The sequence below is a fragment of the Hakea prostrata genome, chromosome 8 (genome assembly GCF_041222555.1).
Source record: "Hakea prostrata isolate BN-2017 chromosome 8, UWA_Hpros_2, whole genome shotgun sequence".
NCBI lineage: Eukaryota > Viridiplantae > Streptophyta > Magnoliopsida > Proteales > Proteaceae > Hakea > Hakea prostrata.
In genome coordinates this window covers 48,011,541-48,034,952 of record NC_142607.1, presented here as the reverse complement: position 1 = coordinate 48,034,952, position 23,412 = coordinate 48,011,541, and the positions used below count along the sequence as shown (strand labels likewise).

At 39.6% G+C, this 23,412-nt stretch overlaps 1 protein-coding gene across 4 annotated transcripts in view; it reads left to right on the top strand.

Moving 5' to 3' along the window:
• The window catches only part of LOC149008301 (AMP deaminase-like), a 33,278-nt gene that overhangs the window by 3,383 nt on the left and 6,483 nt on the right, over nt 1-23,412 (top strand). For 2 of the 4 annotated variants that reach the window (XM_089165118.1, XM_089165121.1), the window contains exons 2-12: nt 8,053-8,234; nt 10,765-10,969; nt 12,115-12,293; nt 12,439-12,490; nt 12,598-12,725; nt 12,829-13,008; nt 13,697-13,764; nt 13,863-14,005; nt 19,405-19,466; nt 19,753-19,866; nt 21,336-21,476. In XM_089165118.1, coding sequence (XP_089021244.1) covers nt 8,053-8,234; nt 10,765-10,969; nt 12,115-12,293; nt 12,439-12,490; nt 12,598-12,725; nt 12,829-13,008; nt 13,697-13,764; nt 13,863-14,005; nt 19,405-19,466; nt 19,753-19,866; nt 21,336-21,476 — 1,454 coding nt within the window. Of the gene's footprint in view, nt 1-1,731; nt 2,500-8,052; nt 8,235-10,764; nt 10,970-12,114; nt 12,294-12,438; nt 12,491-12,597; nt 12,726-12,828; nt 13,009-13,696; nt 13,765-13,862; nt 14,006-19,404; nt 19,467-19,752; nt 19,867-21,335; nt 21,477-23,412 lie in introns of those variants that run through there. The other 2 variants (XM_089165120.1, XM_089165119.1) reach the window with 2 other exon arrangements.

The window sequence follows — 23,412 nt, the reverse complement described above, 5'->3', positions numbered from 1 at the left end:
GATCGCTTCCCTTGTGGATTAATCTCCTTGGTCTTCCGCTGGAGTTTTGGAATCGCGAATGTCTTAGTCGTATCGGCTTTGCGTTGGGCTGTCCCCTCCGCTCTGATATGAAGTCTTCCAAGCTTGAGCGCTTGTCTTATGCCCGTATCTGTGTGGATGTGCCTGCATCAAAGCCTCTCCCTCCTTGTATCTCCATAGCTGTTGATTTGGGTTCGCACCTCAATCAACTAATTGTGTATGATTGGGTACCTTCCAGATGTTCAAACTGCCTCACATTCAGTCACGATAGCTCCGAATGCTCCGATAGAAAGTTCCTTCTACCGGGTCTCCGTCATTTGCTCTTCCGCTGCTGAAGCCCCATGTTCCTGATGCTCACCTGCAAAGCCTGAAAGTTGCTCTTGATGTCCATGCTCTGACGACCTCACTACATGCGGTGCTGTCTCCACCTCCGTTGATCGAGTTAATGACTCCTGCTCCCCCAAATATTCCTGGATCGTTGATCGACCGGCTGAATCTCATCTCTGTCGATGGTGTTGCTGCCCCTCTGCAGCCGCCGACCACCCCTTGGTCCACTGTCAAGGCCTTTGAGGTGACTGTCGCCTCCTCCATCATTGGGATTCAAGATCTCGCTAACCCTACTCCTACTCTCGATTCAGTCAATGCCTCTACCGTTGCTACTGCTCAGATCTCCTTCTCTTTTGCTCCAGTTAGAGATTACTCCCTCGTGAGCCCTCTGAACCTCCAGCCCCTCCACCCCCTCCACCCTCATCCTCTGCTTCCCAAATCACCGTCGGAACTGAGAATCCTATTCCTTACTCTCCCTCTGTGGGCTCGCCGCTGGTAATCTGCACCTACCGGAGGTGTCGATCCAAGAAATCGAAGAGTCAATCCAAGTCCTCCCCGTACACTATTCCCCTGGCTGCAGAAACCTCTGAGGCGCTCTACCATTTTTCTGCTGCGGCATCCCCTACTACCATTATTGATGCCTTGGGACCAGTTCCTTCCACAGACTCTGAGGGACCTTCTTCCTTCGCTGGGAAGCTCCTTGAGCCGACGCTACTCTCCCCTACTTTGCAACCTGATTCTTTCCTTTACCATGAATCCCTCACCCCTGAAATCCCTGAAACTCCCCTTACACCTGATGCTCCTCCTATTTCGGTGAATGATCTTGATTTTTTATCTCTCACGCCTAATATCCCACCGCTCTCCACCCACAATCACTTCTCCCTCCCCATTTTACCCCCCTAAAAGCCCCTTAATGAACCCCTTGGCCCATGGGCCAGAGCTCTCCAAGCTCCGCCCTAAATTGCCAAAGTGCTCCTTATTAGGCCCCTTACCCCATGGGCCCATGCCCTTCAATCCAAACTCTGCTCGAGGCTCAATTCCTAACGAGCTCGATTCGGATTCTCCTCTCTCCCCCCCTACACATGCTCTTGATCGAATTGGGTGTAGAAGGAGTAATCGCTCTGTTAAGGGGCACTACCCTTTTGGCGATGACTTCTTGGTTGACCTCAAGTCCACTAAGGAAAAGAAGAACAAGAAAAAAGCCATAAATAGTCTCTTTGGCCACTGTTTGGCCCATCTTCCCTAAGTCTTACCCGTGTTGCATTGTCGGTGCTTTAAATCTTTGCTCTAATTTTGCCATGTTGTAAGTGTATTTCCGTCTTTAATACAATTTCTTATTCATCCAAAAAAAAAAAAGGCAAGCCAAATGCTGCAGCTCTGGGTAGCTAAGGTCAAAGCTAGAACAAAGCTGAAGCTACAGGCATGCCTGAGTGTTTTTGTTAATTGAAAGCTCAATTCTTAGATCTGCTTTAATCCACTTATCTAGTTTTGTGCTAGCGTTTTGTGGATGCACTTTGTTTTCCCCCCCTTTTCTCTCTATGTGTTTTGTGGAGCCCTCTTTTTCTGCTTGCTTTTTGCTTAATAATCTACGTCGTATTTTTGGATTCATATCCAAGGCCACAATCAAATGGTTTTTACTTCATCATGTGGGCAATGGTAGTAGCACTATCTTTGATTGGGCAATGTGTGAATCCCCTCCCCTTTGACCTTACTAATGGATTTCTTTCATTATTTGACTACAAATGGGAATCTGTTTTGTTCCTGGGTTGAAAGGGGGCTGGTTATGTAACATTACGTTGTTGTTTTGTTCCAATGACAAAAGCCTTTCAGTGCCTTAAAAATTGCAGCTAGCTGATCTCCAACAGTACAAGCACATTCAAGAGAATCCTGTGAAGTATTAACCGAGCTGAGTCAGTGAATTGCTCCATGCCATGTCCAAGATTGCTTCAACCTAATTCCCAAGGTGGATGGAGAGAATAAAGCAGGGAGGACAGCCAATATCATCTCTCTCCTCTCAACAAGTTAAAGGGCTCTCATCGCTCACTTATTATTACAGTGTTCTTGACCACTGGGTTAACCTGGCAACTTCTATGTGGAAGGTGGCACGAAGGAGCTTACTACCTTCTTTGTGAATAGTCTTTCGTTCCTGCAACAGTAAGATACAGCAAGCAAAAGCTAACATAAGGCTCTATTTATATATAGTCAGGCATTAACTGGCCGGGGTTTTGGGGTCAAGCGGCCAAACTATCTCCCTTGATCATAGAGCAGCCTTCACTGTTGTTGGTTAGGAGATATTCCTCTCTGCATGTTGACATTATGACCACCTCCTATAACCCCATCCCTGATGATGAAATGGATAGTGTAGCTAATTGATGTGAGACCCTCTTACCATTCATTTAGTATCCACATTCAGTTAGAACTTCAAAAGAAGAAATTAGAGCTCCAGTGCATGAGGCTCCTGCCATTCCAGGTCTAAGGAGGATTTTAGTTTATGTGGCTTTACCCCCTTGTGAAGAGGTTGTTATCGACTTTAACTGGGCAACCTTACTGTTGTGCTATGGTCTGCCATGTATAATGCTTGTGATACTTAAAAATTGGAATTATGGAATATTATACCTTGCTATACTGTTTTATCTGGTTATAACCTCATAGTTTATCGCTTCTTAGTTCATTCCACCTAGGATCAATCACGATTTTATGTGAATGAATATCATTGAACTAAATTACTACTGAAATATCTTCTTTGTTCAATTTATTTGTTTAACTGTTGCTTTTTACTACTAGTTTATTGTGAACAATCGGTCAGCCTTATATTGGATATTAATTTATGTGAAACTGTTGGTTTCTTTCTTAGTTTCTGTAAAATGTGTCTATACCACATTAAAGTGCCTAACAGCTGCTCCACTAGTTTTTTGCTTCTATGCATTATGATGCATGGTAAGGGTAAGGTTGGGTTTTGGGGTTTTTTTTTTTTTTTTTTTTTTTTTTTTTGTGTCTGTGTGTGTGTGGGGGGGGGGGAGTTGGGGGGTGACTAGGATGTCCACAAGCCCCACCACTGCCTTGGATTGCTTTCGTGCCTTGACAAGGATTTGTATTGTTGACTCTAGGAGCTACAACAACACTTTGTGAATGAATCGAGTGTTAGCAGGTATCTATTATCCAGCTTTAATGGAAAATAGTTTAGTGCCTGTGTTCAGAAAACTGTATTGCTGTATTAGCCCAGTGTGTGAATGGTTTTTATTTTTTTATTTTTTTTGGGATGAATATATAAATCCATTTCCAAAGAAGAGAATATAAAAAAAGATTTGCACGATGTCTCAGCTACAGAAATCCGGATTGTGTCATCCATAAAATGGATTGATTCTTTATTTTACTTCTTGTGACTTTGGAAGAATTGATAGATACTGCGGGGGAACAGATGCTCTGAATCAATGGAAATAATTCTTCGTATTCAAAAAAATAATCAGAAAAAGGAATGGAGTAGTTTGAAACATTGGAGCAAGAGTCAATAGTTATAGGAATAACATTTTGATTATGTTAACTGGATAAATTTTCAACTTTTTCTTTTTTAACTTATGGAATGGATCAAAGTCTCACTAGATGAGTAAGAACTCAACAATGAATACAAGAGCACAAGGGCAAAGCCCAAAGAAAGCAAGACAAAAGAGCTCAATTAAGCGAGCAAAAAAAGAAAGCACCGAGGCAAATAACAAGCTGGGCACACTAGAGAATGCCCCTAATTTTTTGATTTTTTTCTCTTCTTATTTTTCATCAACTTGAAGTCAACAACAAAATCTTCACCTAATTGGTGGTATGGTGGTACCTCTTCTTGGCGCAATTACTCCTACAACCCTCACGATTTGAGGCGGACATAGGAATAGAGATGTCAATCTTGATAGCATCCTCAATAGAGTCCTTGTCGCACAATGAAGGGAATGCAACACTACATGGAACTGGCTGGTGCAAGCGGAGAGGATGGGGAAGTGAGAGAGGAAAGGTTTGGCAAGGGACTTGAGATAATTAGAAATCCTCACATCCATTGAATGTAGCGGATTGGAAGGAGAGGAAGAGGTGGAGGGAAGTGGTAGAGAAATGGGGGGTGCATCTTGGGGAAAGGGAGAGAGGGAGGTCGGGTTGGAGGGAGGGAAAGGGGAGCAGAATGGAGGGAGAGAGGATAGGGGATGGGGAGTGAGTCGAGTAAAAATGCCATAAGAAGGGGAGGGCCACAAGAAGAGGTGGGCCTAATAGACTAAGCACAGGGAGAGGGGAAAGGAGGTTGGGAAGAGGAGGGAGAATGGGCCTAGGCTAGGTGATAAGCCCAGGCGAGGAGGATTGAGGGAAGGCACTAGAAGAAGAGGGGGCTGGCCAAGTCCAGTGGAGGAGGGTGTGGTCCACAGGAAAGGCTTAGAGAGGGAGAAACATGGGTGCGATTAGAGATTAAGGAGGCCCAAAAGGAGAGCTCTAGTGGGTTGGGTGAGTTAAGGCGAGATGGCGAGGAGGAAAGAGAGAGTGAACGGAATTGAAAGAGAGGAGATGCACTTGACTTACATCATGGTAGGGTGAGAAAACAACGGGAGAGGAGCAGAGTAAGCTGTGGGGTGCAGGTGTCAGTAGGAATGAGAGTGGCAGGGAGGACCACGACTAGGGCGGCGACATGGATAGTGGGATTCGCGGCGGTAGGAATCCTCGCATCAAAGGCAAGGTTTACTGAGGGGTCCACATAAACCGTAAACAAGGCAAAATGATTTTGACCAATGTTGTTTTCAAGTTTTGTTTGACTTGTTGGAGCATTTGTCGGATCTATGGCAGTGGGATTTCTTCGGTGGTGACGGACATAGACGTTTCGATAGTAAGGAAAACAAAAACCCTAGGTGAAATGACATGCAAAAAATGGGCGAAGTTTGGATGATTATTCATTTTATTGCGATATATTTGGTGATAATTTTGGAAATTCTTTGAAAAATTGGAAATACGAAGGGATTCTATAGCGGAATCTTCAAGGTCAACGGTCAATCTTGCCAATTCTTCCCAATGATTCAGGCATCAGAAGGTAACATGACAAATGTGGGTAGGGAGGAGAATCCATATGGAAGAATTTGTGGAAATAATTCAAATTAGGAAGGGATTTTGTAGCGGAATCTTCAAGGTTAATGGGGAATCTTACCAATTATGTACCAATGATTTAGGCCTAAAAAAGAAACGTGCCAAATGTGGTTAGGGAGGTGAAATATGCATGGAAGAATTTATGGAAATAATTTAAATGATGAAGGGATTTTGTAGTAGAATCTTCAAGGTTAATGGACAATCTTACTAATTATGTCCCAATGATTTAGGCCTTAGAAGGCAATGTGCCAAATGTGGATAGGGAGGAGAACATGCATGGAAGAATTTCTAGGAAATAATTGTGAAATTTCGGTGGTTGGCACACCTTGGTTGGAAAAACGGCGGCGACAGTCAGTAGATGTGTATGAATTACTCTGGGAAGAAGCGCTCTTGCAGGAGGCCACAAAATGATCGAAGGATTTGCAATGACTACACAAGGTGACAATTGTTTGAGGGTCACACATTGCTCAAAGGAGTGATTGTCCTCATCTTCAATGGTGATAGAGGAATGAAGCGACACATAAGCTTGAATATCCACGTAGATCCTTGCAAAAGAGAGGCCCTCCAATCGTAGAGTGCAAGGTTTGATCAAAGAAGGGTTCCCAGCACCGAACCAATAAGATTAAGGCACTCCTTGTTCCAATACTCAAGGGGGAGGTTCGTTAGTGTGATCCAAAGAGGGAGGGAGTTAAAATTAGACTTTGGAGTTTTGAAGAAGGTTTCCATTGATGGAGAAAGATTTGCAAGTTGCCTACATGCCATCGTTCTCCATTGAGGGCGTAGGTTTTTGCGAGGAAGACAAGAATTGGAATAGGTGCCATTGTTAAAGAGGAAGACATTGAGGCAAACTTGAGTCTTCAATTGCTTGGAAAGGGAAGACTCGACAATGTGAAAGTGGGCATGAGCACCGAGGAATTGCCCAATCAAAGTATCCTTCTAGAGAAAGCTACAAGGCTCAAGGCAGGTGGTGGGACATAATGGTTGGGTGAAGTAGCCATTAGAGTGAGGAGGGATGAAATGGAGGTTTAGGTCGGAGATGGTGGGGGTTGATGGGGTGAAAAGGGAGGACAAGGTCTTGGTTCAGAGGAGGAGTGGATTGTTGGGGGGGGGGTGTTAAAGAGGGTGCAAAGGGAGGGAGGTGGCAGAGGAGGAGTCTAGGTTCCGGGGGAGGAACTTTGGAGGAGGGGGTCCTTGAGGGCCAGGGAGGAGCTTCCGTCGCTAGGCCCCAGAGTGTAAATGTTTTTGACTTTTCAGTTGTATAGTTCCTATTTCCCTCTCTTGATCATGATTATTATTCCTTTTCATAGTTGATGACTACAACAACAACAATAAGCCTTGTCCCAACTAAATGGGGTCGGCTACATGGATTCTTGCCCTCCAATCAGTTCTGTTCGAGGCCATGCTAGATACAAGGCCCAAGCTATACATATCCTTTCTCACCACTTCTCCTATGGTTATCTTAGGTCTACCCCTAGCTCTTCTAATTCCTTCAATATGGATTATATCACTTCTCCCGTACAGGGGCATTTATAGGTCTCCGTTGAATGTGGCCATGCCACCTCAAACGACTTTCTCGAAGCTTATCACTTATGGGAGCAACTGCCAGACCAATTCTAATATGATCATTTCTTATCTTATCCATCCTAGTTTTGCCACTCATCCATCTTAGCATCCTCATTTCTACTACATTGAGTTTATCTATATGGTTCTTTTTAACAGCCCAACACTCTGCACCGTATATCATAGCTGGTCGAATAACGGTCCTATAATTTTTCCTTTAAGCTTTAATGGAATACGCCGATCACATAAGACCCCGAATGCACCTCTCCACTTCATAGTTGAGGACTGTATCCTGATATTTACTCCTCTTCCATTAGCTTTAATTAGGTCACTCAGAGAAGTGAGATTATTCATATCTTGGAAGACCACAGCATGTAATCTTCTTTTTTGTTGCAAATTAAGGTCTAAAATTATGCATTTCCATCATCATGTCGAAGTTTATATATCCTTTATTCTTCCCCCCCCCCCAAAAAAAAAAAAAAAAGTCGACCTATGAAGTTTTTCCTGAACAATTTTAGTTGATACTTATATTTAGCCCACCAACAATTTGGTTTCTTCCTTTAATTTGGTATTAGGGTTTCCCAAGTTGTGTGTAGGCTTGTTATTAACCCAGAATGGTTTGATTAGGGCATGAAAAATTATTCAGATTGCATTTTTTTTAATTTTTCCACCAAGTTTTATATTGACTGACTACTCAACATGAGGTAACAGATCACAATACATGGTTTCACTTGACTTGGGTTTTTCGTAGCCACATGGTAGATCATAGTGCCTTCTCTATCCTTTAGAGATTGTGATGCTTTCATTTCAATAGATAGTGCATATTTGTAATGCTTTTATAAATAGAACTATCTCCTTTTGTTTTGTGCCCTTAAAAGTTAAAAGGCAAGAAGAGGATTTTGTCAGTATTCTCTACCCTTCAATATAAAATTTCTGTATGTTTGTGAAAGAACAAATCCATTAATCATCTAGTGAGTCTTTTTGGATGTGTTTGTTGTGATGACCTAATTGTGTGTATTTACATTAGAGCATCCACTGTTTCAGGACAATCTGCCAGTCGATCAAGCTCCACTAAGAGAGGTGGACACATTATGAGACCAATTTCTCCCAAATCTCCTGTTGCTAGTGCTAGTGCTTTTGAGAGCCTAGAAGGATCTGATGAAGAAGATAACTTGGCGGACAATTCTAAACTAGACGATAGCTATTTGCATGTTAATGGAGAGACTGTAAGTCCATCCATGTGATTTAGTACATGTTTATCTCTCATATACAGATGTACATGTTAAGAATCTTATTCTCCTAGCTCTTAAGAAATGGAGAGGGCTTCCCCTATCTTGTTGCAGTGTTGCAGGAAGTTCTAAATGAACCCATATTTCTCGGGTTGGGATCTTTCGATTGCAAACCTTGTGATTCTTAGGATTGCAAATATGCTAGAAGGGTAAACAAATGATGACCAAGGTTAACCTTGAACAATTTGTAGAACTGGAAACAGTATGTAAGGTGAGAGGAATTTCAAGTTTAACTCCAAGTTACAGATGTTTTCAAATGACATGGATAGTTAGAGAAATGAAGAAGTGACTGATTGAGAGGAATCAATTATCACACTCTACACTAGAAGGGGTAATTCGATTTGAATGAGGCTAAAGAAATCTTCCATCACTATAGGCAAATCTTCATTAGATGGAGATAACTTTTCAAGAACTCGTCTGTTGGAAGACCTGATCATCATCTTGAGTCTTGACTGCAGACCAGATTGAGTAAAGCAATCCAAAAAACAAGTTCTTATTCAATTCAGGCTGCATTATTTTTTTGGTAGAATTCAGGCTGCATCAAAGGCTCTTAGGCTTAGGAATAGGCAATATTGTCAACTTTTTAAAAATGACATTCCCAGTACACTTGATTCAATGACTGCAGGATCCGGGGAGGGTTATAATGTGTGCAGCCTTACTGTGCTTCCACAGGGATGCTTTTCCCAGACTTGTCCACATGACCAGAAGAGCCAAAAAGAATATGAGTCATGCAGGAAAACCAAATCCTTTTGTTCAAATTGTAGAATACTTGAATTTTATGGGGAAGGTTGTAGTTTTCCAAGGTGATATCATGTCATTTTAGTCAGATAATGGGGATTTTGAAGATGCACTCCTTCTGCCCATTGGTAACACATGGTGTCAAAGATGGTATAATGTGATGGTGCTTCTACTCGTGGGTAAAACAGTGTCAAAGATGGTATAATATGGTGTCCTCTATGTTGGCATAATTAGTTGTTAAGTAAGTCTCATTTGAAGTTTTTGTCTATTTGTTTGATCTTGTTTCTTGGCTTTTGGTCTTTTGATACATTTCTTTTACTAGGTTAAGCTTGTTTGTCATAGAGGCCCTTTTGTCTTTTTGGTTTAACAAGGTTCTAGTGACATATGATACTACACGGTGATGTTTTCACTGTATGTTAATAGCTGTTAGAAACTTGGAACAAGACATGGATTAAGCAAATTACTAGTGTAAGTATTTAATCAATACTCAAACATTTGAGGGTAGCTACTACTAAAATTGGAATGATCATATTACAGCTGGTCTGAGAGTAGCTCCTATAAATGATAATCTACAAGAAAGTTGATTGAGGTGGCACGTCCATGTTCAATGGAGGATTTTGCTCCTATACATGGAAGCGATTTAATTTAGAGTGAAGGAATTAGAAGAACTGGGGGCAGACCTAAGATAACCTTAAGAGAAGTTGTGAGAAATGATATGCATAGCTTAGGCCTTGTATCTAGTATGTGCTCAAACAGAGTTAATTTGAAAGCAAGAATTCATGTAGCCGACACCATTTAGTTGGGACAAGGCTTCTTGTTGTTGTTGTACTACTGAAATGAGTGTTGGTTGGATCATCAAATGATCATGTTGTTGAGGTGACATTTTCCTGGAAAAGAAAGGGCACTAAAACCCTCTCCTCCAAGTGTTCTTCCTTCACAGCAGAGTGACAGGCGAGATTTCAAGTTAAAACCAAAATCTGAGAAGGTACTTTTATAGCTTGGTTTGGTTCGATCTGAACCAAGATCGAGATGTACCACAAAATCTTGGCAAGATACCAATTTAGATAGAGATCTTGCATAGATCCTGTCTCCCTTACTGTCTTGTCCAGGGACATTGCAAAACTAAGATATGGTAGAGCTCAGCGAGATCTTGCATTATGGGTACATGGGGACATCATTGATGGCAGTAATGGTGCAGGTTAATTGATATGTTGTGATCAATGAGTTACCTATTTAGGGAAGTTTGACAGTGATGATTGATTTTAGACAACTTTGATATAAGGAAAAATCAATGATAATAGGAGTGTCTCTGGTGATTTTCGTGGCACATTCTGTCAGGAATCACTGCCAGCCAATCAGCTTGATTAGCTGTTTAAGAACAAGGATATGAAAATGGAGCAGAGGAAACCTCAAACAAATTATAAGTCTAGCCCTTATATCAACGAAGAGAGAGAAGACCAGTCAAAATCTAGATAATGTTGTCCCTGTAATGTGGATTACACACTGCTGACTGGTCCGGCACATGAGAGGACAGGTTTAGCTATATAGGTAATACAATGGATTTCAAGCTTTTGAATAATTTTTTGGTTACATTTCTCACCTTCTTTCTCTTTATCTGTATTCATTTTGTCCATGTTATGTATTGAGGATACCATATCCTTTCATTTCTTATATATGCTGCATATCCTTTTGGACTGGTGAAATGACACTTGGAACCTTCTACAAACAGGGTTCAGAAGACAAAAGCCTATATCAAGAGTTACCAGATAGCAAGAATCCTAATACTGAGCAAAAGCCTATAGCTGCCAGCATGATTCGATCCCTTAGTGCATCTGGTGACTTGCATGGTGTCCAACCTGACCCTGTGGCAGCTGATATTCTTCGAAAAGAGCCAGAACAGGAAACTTTTGTGCGTCTTAACATTACCCCAACTGGTAATGACAGATTTTTAATTTTATTGGCTTGCCTATGTTCTGTTCTGAAAATTATTCATACCTGTTAATTTGCAATTGTTTTGTGCATGTCATTGTCTCTTTTGTCTTTTTGTGTTTTAATGTCCATACTCATGTAAACTGTTAAAAATTGTAGATTGTCTAACTGGAAGCTGAATTTTGTTTGCTTATAGTTCTAGTTGATTGGACAGAAGCTGTTGATATCAGCTAATGAAAATCTTGACTAAGGAAACAAATAGGGAAAAGAGAGATTAGGTAGAATAGGCATTGGATGATGTGATTAGGATCTTGTATTGATCCTTAAAATCATGCTTTATAGGCTTTTATTGAATTTCTCTCTGAGGAGTGATACTTCGCTCTCTTTGCCCTATCTGGTCACTGGAAGTAATAGTTCTGAATTCCTTCAACAACCCTAGGCATCCAAGGTGACAAACTGAAATAGTAAACTGCAATATGGAGAGACTGGAAACTGTCTTCCTCATGTGGAGACGTTCAAGCAACTCTGGTTGCCATATTTCCTTCCTCCGTGATGTTGGCAAAATCCAAAAATAGGGTGGATGAAGTGGAGAGGTTTGCTTTGGGTCTTGTGTGATCAATGTGTTTCTTTAAAGCTCAAAGGAAAATTCTATAGGACCGTCGTATGACCAGCTATGACATATGGTTTAGAGTGTTGGGCTGTTTAGAAACATTATATAGGTAAACTTAGTGTAGTGGAAATGAGGATGCAATTGAGGTGGCACAACGATGTTCAGTGAATACCCTTAAATACCCTTGTACGGAGAAGTGATTTATCCATGTTGAAGGAATTAGAAAAACTAGGGCAGACCCAAGATAATCCTAAGAGAAGTGGTGAGAAAGGATATGCATAATTTAGACCTTGTATCTAGTATGGCTTTCAAATTGAGCTGATTGAAAGCCAAGAATCCATGTACCGACCCCATTTAGTTGGGACATGGGACAAGACTACTTGTCATATTAAATTTTTATTTATTTCAATTTTTGGTCAAAATGTCTTGGTTCACCTTTTACTTTTACATTCTTGAATTGGCTGAAAGTATCCCAGATTTTAGTTTTTGATTCTCAAGTAAAGGGTGGTAACTTCTTGATTAATCGGTTATCAATGTTAGAGTTCCCATCTCCTGATGAAGTGGAGGCCTACCTGGTACTGCAAGAATGCCTTGAGTTGCGAGAAATCTATCTGTTCAGAGAAATGGTTGCTCCTTGGGATAAAGATTTGATAACTGATCCCAGCACACCAAAGCCTAATCCAAATCCATTTGCTTATACACGTGAGGAAAAAACTGATGTAAGGTTATTTTAGTTTATTTTAACAAGCATTATTTTTTGTCATGGTGGCCTATTATATTTCTAACAAAATTTGAATTATTATTTCTTATACTCATCAGTTGATTTCCCTCACCTCTCCCCACTCCCACAAACCCCCTTGACAGCATTATTTTCAGATGGAAGATGGTGTTGTTGATGTTTATGCAAATAAGGACTGTAAGATACTTACCCCAATCTTGTGCTGTGTATGGGGTGAATTGCTATTATTTTGCTTCAGGGTAGGCTTTGGAAATTTATGCCATGTTTTCTTCTTTCCTTTCCAGCGAAGGAAAAACTTTTCCCTGTTGCTGATGCTACGGCTTTTTTCACTGATCTGCATCACATCCTTCGAGTAACTGCCGCAGGAAATATTCGATCTTTATGTCATCATCGATTAGTTCTTCTGGAACAAGTAGTTACACTCCCAATGAAAAACTTAATTACTTGCCTCTCTGTTTTGTCTTCCATTGTTAATGTTATGTACCATTTGATTCAATCCCTCCCTCGCCCTACAGAAATTCAACCTTCATTTGATGCTCAATGCGGATAGAGAATTTCTTGCTCAAAAAAGTGCACCACATCGGGACTTCTATAATGTCAGGAAAGTTGACACTCATGTTCATCACTCAGCATGTATGAACCAGAAACATCTTTTGAGGTTTATAAAGTCTAAGTTGAGGAAAGAGCCTGACGAGGTAATGAGAGGATTTTCCTTGGCAATATATTGTAATAATTTATCCTAGGCTTGTACTTCAATAGTAATTGAATGTGGACTTGTTACTTAAGAGATTGGTATATCCACAATTGCCAAGGCAATCCAAGGTGTTGGGGGGGGGGGGCCTAGGAGACAAGTGTCCGCCTAGGCACCCTGAGTGTGTACTGATAATTTTACATAATTATGCTTACATGAGACGTAGAAGCCATATCAGAGAAATATAATATCATATAGCTTTTAATGACTTGATATTCTAAAACTAAAAATATAACAAACAAAGCATAGGACATAGCATATTTATCAAACTGACAAAGTAATAGACATAGATCTGTGAAGTGTATAGATACTGATATGATAATGTATTCATAATAATGTTAGTGTGGCATCAAAAGACCACAGGGGAATGCGTAGGCATTTAAAAGTGGTCGCTTTTCTTGCATCAAATAATCGTACTGCTGTATTGGACCCAAGAAGGTGCCTGGATGCCTAAGTGACACATTGACAACTGTGGGTACATTCCCTTGCACTTTCCAAATTCCTCGACTTATGCACTCTACATGTCCGATACAAACTTATCTTTGTTTTCCTAGAAAATGGAATCTATTGCTAAAGCAAAGCTGCACTGTTATTAAATTTGAGGCCGTACAATGTCTCATGACATTCTTCAGGTTGTAATATTCCGAGATGGGACATATCTGACATTGAAAGAAGTGTTTGAGAGTTTGGATTTGACTGGGTATGATGAAATTTTACCTCATTATTACAACACTTAATTTTTTCCCCCCGGGGGCGAATATTAGGTTTTGAGACCTTTTTTCTGTTTCCTGGTGACAGGTATGACCTCAATGTCGATCTGCTTGATGTCCATGCCGACAAGAGTACATTTCATCGTTTTGACAAGTTCAATCTCAAGTACAATCCCTGTGGTCAAAGTAGGCTTAGAGAGATTTTCCTTAAGCAAGATAATCTTATCCAAGGTATCTCTTGTTTGGTTGTTTTTTTTTAACGTTCTTACTTTCATGGGTTGCCATGAGAAGGTGGCACTGGAACAATGACTGTGATAAAGTTGGTTACATTTCAAATATGCATACCACATAACTTGGATTGCTTTAACTAAGTTACTGGGCATGAGTATCTTAGATATTCTATCAAGTTATTAATTTATAGAGCATGAGGGGATCCAGCTTTTGTCATTATAATTGTGAAAATGATATTCTGACAACAATAACACTGGCAATGACCTTAAGTTGACCTTGACCCAACTTAATGGGTTTGGCTACATGGAATTACCAGAATAACAGCTTTGCATTGTGGATGTGTCGATTCAAAATGCTAACATGTCCTGGAAAATGATTTGCAAGCTTCCAATATAAACTCCTGCCTACAATCACTGCGCTCCACTGGTCTATCTTCACTTTGACCAAATACTAGTATTTTCCCCAGATGATCTAGTTATCTGATTATTTTCCCAACTAGGATGCTGTAGCTTAAATTCAAAACTGTATTATCACCATCTGCTGCTCTTTCTTGGTGTTCTGATGTACACATAGAAGTATAACTGTTCAACCGGACCACATTACAATATTTTAACCTTTATTAGGTAAATTAACCATATTAGTCAACAGAATTGCTGTTAATACAAGTTCTCAAGTGTTGATTTAAACTTCAACTCAACTCGATTAAGCCTTTTTCACATATTTGGTTACTTTTTGGTCTTTGAACTGTTTATCTTGTACATATCATCCTTTTACTGCTGCTCTCGTTGGACTCTACTGTGGACGCGTGCACCACAATGATTGACAGTCCTTCAACTTATACTAAATCTCCTAGCACTTTTTTCGACAAAAATTAGGGATAATTACAATACCCTCTCTACTTTGGCGAAATTACTGTTGGGCCTCTTTCACTTTCAAGTACTAACAGACTCCTAGCAGACTATTTTCCTTTATACCATGGTCCAATTTTCAGTTGACTGTTTGAAAAACCGAACAACCGAAATTTTGTGGAAACTTGGGTCTTTTGTTTGCAAGTTCTGACAGCAAGTTTTGAATGGTTTTCGAGGGTATTTTGGGGTGGAACTCTGCATTTAAATTAATTAAAGTATAAAGAACACATTGGCACATGCATTTTGCTAAAAAAATCAACGTCGATATGTCATTCAAAGTCATAGTATACATGAAGAGGTTTCTGACAAATACAGTATAAACAACGAACATAACATTCATTTTATAACTTCAAGAAGTGCCTTAAAAAACACCTAAAATCACCTAAGAAGTGTTGAAATCCAAGAGGAAACTTCAATCTAAATGGTGGGATTCCGTCTTCCTTTCAGTCGAAACTCTGCCCTTGGTAAAAGATCTGCCCTTGCAGCAGCAAACATCTCCTCTAACCTTCTTATTTATTCCTCACGTCAAAGTAGTGATGATAGATCCCTCCCAAAAGTAATCTGCAAAATGAATTTGAAGTCTTGAACTTTAAAGTTTATATAATGAAAGTTGTGTTTATAGTATACTGTATTTGTCAGAAACCACTCTATATATGCTGACTTTGAATGACATATACGTTGATTTTTTTGCAAAATGTAGCCAATGTGTTATTTATGCTTTAGTTAGCTTATATACAGAGTTCCACTCCAAAATACCCCCTAAAACCCTCTTTGAAACTTGCTGTTGAAATTTGCAGGAAAAGTCCTAAGTTTGCACAGAATTTCGACCATATCGAACCTGTTGACCTAGGTTCAACATGTTTCAAAATTTTCATGGATTTCGACCTGTTTCGATTGGAATTTTGAAAATTTCGGACTAAATAGAGGATTATGTTTAACGACCCACTAATTTCGTTTTACTGCAAATTTCAGTCAAATTTTGTACTATGATCTATACTAAAGCACCGAATTGTGGTTTTAGGAAGTGGGTGGAGACAACTCCTCTTCACGCGTCATTTTCATCTTCCAAGACAAAACACACTACCACATAGTTATTTTTCCTCCACCACCAACACCACCATGACTGCTGCTGCCACCTCCTCTTCCATCGCCATACCATTGTCATAATGTCATCTCCTCCCGGTAAACCAGCCGCAGCAACAGCAGTTGATAACTATGAAATCATTTGGTTTCTCGGAAAGTAGTCCCAGAAATTTTTGGGTCTGTCTTCTTCCTGGGTTGATTTTCTGTGATAAATGATAATGTCGAAGATCATGAAAAAGTTGTTATGTAGTAATGGTTTTTCTCATGGAGGAATTTGGCTTAACTCCTGGTTCTTTTCCTCATGATCCTCCGGATACACTTTTTTCAATCTCTCGAGTGTTTGAATACCTTCTGGCTTCCCCACATCTTGTGCCAAGCTCTATGTCTTCTTCTGCAACTCTTTTTTTTTTCCAAGTAGATCTGAGACTTCGGTTTCTCTATTAAAGTCCTGATGACCTTGTGTCGCAGCTCTGTGCCTTGAAGATAGGGTATTATCCTACTGTAGATGGGATACTAGATCAAGCTTGTCAGAAGGTAACTTGAAGAGGGAGAAGGACATGGTTCTGGTTCAGACTTTCAGAGTTAGGTTGTGTGGCAACAAGGTGGGAGTGGAGTTGCAAGAGAAAGGTTGAAGGAGGAGGAAGCAGGGTAAAAAAGTAATGGGTTGTAATGATCAGAACTAAAGCCCTGATAAATCATTTTTTTTCTCTCTGCAACTCCTCTCCTTTGACTCTTACATGATAATTAGTGATTACGACTCTTCTATTCTTTCCCTGTTTCCTTCTGCAGCTCTCCCAACATTTATGTCTTCTTTACAGAGAACACAATGGCAGCAGAAGAGATTATATATAGGAGGTGTCCGAACCAGCTGATTACAACTTCTCATGAAAGTGACAAACCCTGTCTATTAGTGAATCTACATGTCATAAATCCACCGTCTCTTCTTTGCTCCTTTCTACTTTGACTAATCCCAACAGCATGAATCTGGTCAGATGTGCTTCAACTTTGACAGTGTAGCACAAAAGGAAAAGTTTACCTCTGCAAGGGCTTGAGTGTGCTTCATCTTCACATTCAAAGGCTGGAGGAAGAAGTGGAAGACGAAGAGGGTAGAAGTGAATCATGTGATGCAGGAGCCAAGGTTAGGACTTGGATAAGCCCTTAGGCCTAGGATTGCTGCCCAGCAGCACATGAATAAGTGGAACTTGTTCTGCAGTTAGGTTCCTCTCCCCACCCGTTGTTTTTGCAAGTCTCAGTTGGCCAGGGGCCGTTTGGTGATTCTGCCAACCATAGGGGCAGTATCTCATATTTGAGTGCCTTTTTGTGGGTGTTAGCTGCTGCGACTATAGTTCAGAGAGGAGGTTAGATCAAGCTTAGACTGTGTCTGAATTGACAGCCTTCTACACGTTGTCTCCACTGAAACCAAGCATATACATTGTCCCCCATCCAGGTATTTGGCAGCATAGTCCATTCCCTTTCTAATCACTATTAATTTCTACCCTTTGCCCCTACCTCAGATTTTATCCCCCTCGTTTCCTCCAAAATCAAGAAATTGCATATCTCCCAATCCACCCAGCCATATTATCCTCATTATACCCCCCACCCTTGATCCAAATTATAGCCAAAACTGACCAGCCAATCCAGTGTTATCTCAGTTGTCGAGTTGAAACCCATTCTTCAAGTTCCAAGATCAAGAAACCTCATGTATTACCATGCACCCATCCAGATCCTTCTGAACTTGGGGAGAATAATATAGCTACTTAGCTAGTTAACCATACACTCGGTCCAAGTTTCACCCAGTTTTAACCCCTTTGACCAAGTGACAATGTTGTATAGAGTTTTCTTTCTTGTGTCACCCCTTTGATACTAGCTTCTTGAAACCTATCCTGATCCCGTTGACCTCAACCTTGACCATCCCATGCATACCATTCAACATATCTCCCACACCCCTAGTTTGAGAGATCACAAGTTCAAAATATATTGAGGTCATGCCTCCATAATCCAACCCATAGGCCATAACCGAACCTACCCTATGTTGTGGTGAGATCAATTTTCACCATGTGAAATATTCTGGGGGTTCGTTTGTGATAAGGATAATTGAAACTTATTCAAATTTGAAATTCAAATATTCAAAATTTTGATTACTTGTTAAAGATGGAAGACATTGAGGTGGCTCCACAAATTAAAGAAAGTTTAATTTTGTCAAAATAGGATTTTGCGAAAGTCTATTCTTGTCAAGATTGAATACATGTGTGAAATGTACCTGTGCTTGTTTGAGGGCCTAAACTCAATAGGCAAGACTATGTTGATTGGGATTCCAAGTATGGACGGCGTACACAAGGAAGTTGCTATAATGGGCAAGATTGTTGACCTGAATTTTTGGAAATTCCTGTATTAAATTTTGGGCATTCCTTTTTGGGTACATGGGCATTTCTATCATTGTCCAATTCAATAGGTTTTTCATATAACTATTTGTTGTCTCTTAACAAGGTTGAGAGGTGGAGAGAGTGGGGAGAGAAAAACAGCTAGGCTGTAATTATCTTCTTCTTCTTTCTCATAGTGAAACACCACATCTGTTCGGCTGTGGACAGAGCCTTTAGGTGAACCACATAAAATCTCATCTTGTGTTCTTGATTTTGCTCCAGAGTCTAGAGTTGAAGACCAAAGATTTTGGCAGCTTGGTGCCCATTCCATTGAGACTAGATCAAGAAGGATCAATTACTTGACTAGGGTTATTTTGGGGATTTTAGGAAATTCCCTTAGCCACTTCATTTACTTAACAGATGGAGGCCAATGGCTGGGTGGATGTAATAGTAAACAGTGTAAACTAGAGAGATCTGTTTGTATTTCTCCAAAGTGCAGGGGATAAATCAATAATTTTGCCAAAGTTTAGAAAGGTGTATTTGCAATTTACCCAAATTTGTTATTATATATTCATGGTTTCTTTCTGCCCACCCATCTCAGCATTCAGCTACATTAATTTTGTTTATGTGGTGTTTCTTGCTGCATTACATTTAATTCCAGTCAAAATGATTGGTCTTACAGCTAGACTATTAAAAGTTATCTAATTGGAAGCTTCTATTATATAGCTTTTTAGAAGTACCTTTTTTTTTTTTTTGTCTACTGTGCTTTAATTATGTGAACTGACACCTTCAATTGGTCACTAAAAGAAAATTTGAAATGCAACAAATCAAAGACCAAAATAACGTAAATGCTTTTGATTTTATGATTTCCCTTGTATTGAACCTTTTTTTGTGATCAATGTGACTTCATCTGGTCAATTTCTTACTGGTTTGTAATTTAACCAGTCCAACCTTCTATGTAGAACCCATAGGCTGGTGTGCTGAGCATGCTGAATTCACTCAGTTATTGTAGCATGCTATAACTAATTTGTTGCCTCCAATCCAACAGGTCGTTTCCTTGCTGAGTTGACAAAACAAGTATTTTCAGATCTTGCTGCAAGTAAATACCAGGTAACTAATGCAAAGTCATGTTTATTCTTTTTGGCATTTTTTGGACCTTGTTTGCGTACCAATTTCTTTGTTTGATATGGGTTGAGAGTTGGTTATTTTATGTTGTACAAATGAATTTTACTAGTTGTTGACAAAGCAATTTATTGACAAGCGTCAAATTACCAAGACAGAGAACATTTCATATAGAATTTAAAGGAATTTTAGGAAGTAGCTTTGATGTATTTATGTAAGGATTCTAAGTGACTGTTATTCCCTTGGTGACTTCATTCAATGATTCTTTTGGCAGATGGCTGAATACAGGATATCAATCTATGGTAGAAAACAAAGTGAGTGGGATCAAATGGCTAGTTGGATAGTGAATAATGAGTTATACAGTGAGAATGTCGTTTGGTTAATTCAGGTATTTTCTTTGTTCTACCTTCTTTTTGGACTTTACTGGAAAAATGGAGCAAATAATTCATGTGTAATATTAAGATTTGCGCATTGGGTACAACTGCAGACTAGATTGGATTGCTGCAATCTGATTTTCCTGTTCTGCATACTCTCTATTTTCCTTTTGTTTCTATTTTAGACAGAATCTTCTATCAATTTATTCTGTCCTTTTCATGTACTAGTTGTTTCCTTTTTTAGAGGATGGATTACTCGTCCTCCAAGATTGTAATTGGAAAATTGAATACTAAATAAAGAGCCTGTGATTTTGGAAAAACAATCCATAATTGCAGGTTGCAGTTCACCTTTGCTGGTTCTACTTCTTTTTCTTCTTCTTCTTCTTCTTCTTCCTTGCTTTCTTCTTCAATCTCAAATCTGGTTTGATTCTCAGAGTGTGATTTCTCTCTTGGTGGTTGTGATACCTACCCATGTAGCATATTCAGCACTTGGATCTCATGGTCAGGTTGTACTTGTGTAACGTACAGCTGAATGCATTTTGCCTCATGAGCTGTATAAAATATTTAAATAATGGTTGATAGTGACTTTGCAAATCAATTCTAACTGCTGCATTGGAGAGCGTTGAAAATTAAATTTTCTAAGTTGCTTCAACTACTGTGAAACGAGGGCAAACCCTGGCACAATGGTGAGGTTGCTCCATTGCAACCTAGTGGTTGTGGGCTGTCGTCCGAAAACAGCCTCTCTGCAAAGTGTGGGGTTAGACTTTGTACATGTTATGGCCCTTCCTGGTCACCACGGTGGTGGAAGCCTCATGCATTGGGAATGCCCATTTTTCATTTCTTAACTGCTGTGAACAAGGGGATGTCAATGGTGATTGGTGTCCCACTGGAATTTAATAGGTTGCTAATTGAAACATTACCCGTTCTATCCAACTGTTGGTTTGGCCTGGTCAGCCCTCACAAGGTTTAGATATGTGGGGCCATCAAAGCCATGCGTCATTGGTGCCAAGGTGGGGTTGTGTGTGAAAGACCTTAGTCCGCAATGCTCAATTTATGATATTGTGTTTAGAAAATATAATTGGTCTAGGATGATAGCTTCATATGTGCATGCACACGCATTTCTATACTTGTTGATTCATGCATTGTCTCTTTTCCATTATTTTTCAAATTTTGGGTAGTCGAACGTGCTAAACCAGTGGAATAAAGCTAGAACTAATTTGGGAACATCCCAAATTTTGTTGGAATTTTTTTTCTTTCTATTTTTTGTTCCTTTTCTTTTGCTGGGAAAGAATCCACTATATATTGTTCTATTGCTATTTGTGTGAAAGTTTCTTAATCAATGTGTATCATTGATTCATAACATATTTGACTAATTTTCTTCTTCTTATTTATTTATTTCTTAATTCAACAGTAAATTCTTGATTATTGCTAGGCTTCTTTAAAAGTTGTGGCTTTATTCTGGAATTCGTTTTTGTCTTTTCAGTTTCCACGTCTGTACAATGTGTACAAGGAAATGGGAATTGTCACATCCTTCCAGAACATTCTTGACAATATATTTCTTCCCCTTTTCGAGGTTACTGTTGATCCAGATTCACATCCTCAACTGCATGTTTTCTTGAAACAGGTTCGCCCCGTGATGACTTTATACTGTAATCCAATTTTGCATCTGGCATGGTCCATGTTAAGTTAGTCTATTTTCTGTTCTCTTGAGTCTTGAGCATGTTGAGCATCCTCTGGATTCCTAGAAACCTACTTTAGACACTTGAATTGGTGTCATGGAATACCTGTAAAATGTCTCTTGTTCTTTATGTCACTATAAAGGGTTGGTTCTTTAGATGTCATGTTGTGTCTGTCAGAGGAGAAATGTATTAGCTAATGCCAAATGTCTTGATTACCTGGGTACCTTCACAAAATGTGTTAATTGAGTTCTTGTTTCTTGGGGGCCCATATTCCAGGAAATTTGATCTAGGGAGCATAAATGTCCTTCAACTAAAACGTTGGAACTAAAAAAGACTACAGATAGTAGGTTGCACAGAACACAGGACTGAGCACTGCTCCCATGACTTGTTCCATCCAGTGAGATTCCTTTCTGTTAAAAATTTAAAATTGGAAGTGTCATGATTTTTGTCTACCTTAACAATCCAAACTCCTAATTGAAGGATGAAAGTTATTGGAGGAAAGAGATAAAAACCCCTGATATCAGGCCTAAGAGTGACTGCCCTTGCACGGAATTTAGTTGCAGTAAAGAAAGTGCAGTTTGAGACGATTAGCTGAATACAAATAGAATCAGAATAAGGTAAGACCAGTGTTAAATTTTAGTGGGAAATAATCAGAAGTTCAAACATAAAGGTGAACGATTTTAGTATGATTCATTATCCGTTGGATTAACAGTCTAATAGAGGCAAGATTCTCATTGAACAAACTGGTGTTTCTACCCTATCGGAGCCATATATCAGATTTCTCTCCAATATAAACTTATAAAGGGGTTGAAATTGACCCAAATCTTACTTTGCTCAAGAAGAAAACATTGGGAAAAAGAAACTGAAACAGAAATAGAATAACAGTTCAAACTTGATGGACAAATCCAGAAATGAATTGTATAATATTGTTTCAGGAAAAATAGATAATAACCTAATGAAAACTCGGGTTTCAGGTCTGAGATTAAATATCAGCAGCTGAACACTACCTGACCAGTTTGAGACTGAAACCCCTCTGAATTTTTGGCAATAGACAGTAAAACCCATTGCATCTTTGGTGATAGTCACTGCATCAGAAATAGATCTAGGGTATTACCTGGTGGTAGATCTAGGTATTTAGGAGAAGTGATGAAGCTCCTGAATGGTAAGATTAATTCTTGCGGTGTTGAATTTGTTAAAGCTGATTATAAAGCCAGCAATTAATCGAAAACTATTTAACAACTACCGTAGATTGTCACCATCTCCACCGTGATGGATGGAGGAATCATGTCACGAGTAATTGGAGATGTGAAATCTTTACAATGTTTTGAGCTGCTTTACAACCAGTATTTAAGGCCCCTTGCTAATTCACCTGGAAAAAAAAATTCTCATGCTAGCTCTGTTCAGAAGCCAATTCAGGAGATCAATGACAATTATGTACAAAAATGGGAGAGAGATTCCCTTGTGGTGTCCTTTTTGGCTGGTAAAATTTTTTATGTTGACTCCATTAAGGAGGGTGGAGAATGAACTCCCATTTCATCTTATAACAGACCAGAACCTCCCATTGAGGTGCAGCCACAAGTTAGAAGAAGAGATCAGAGAGCTGAAGAAAAAAGAGAATGACGAGAAGAAGAATGGGGTAGGGACGATTTTGCAGTGGGTGTCGTCTCTTGCCTCTAATCCATATTTGTAGTTGAAAAAATACAGCTCTAAATCAGTCCAAAATCAATTGTAATTTCACTTATTAATTTTAAATACATTCCAAAAATAGATACCAACTTTCGAAGGTTCTACAACTGTCCTAAAAAGGAAACACACTTGCTAGAAAATTAGTAACAGAATCTATTTTCTAATTTGGTAGAGCATCTAAAACTTTCTAATCCT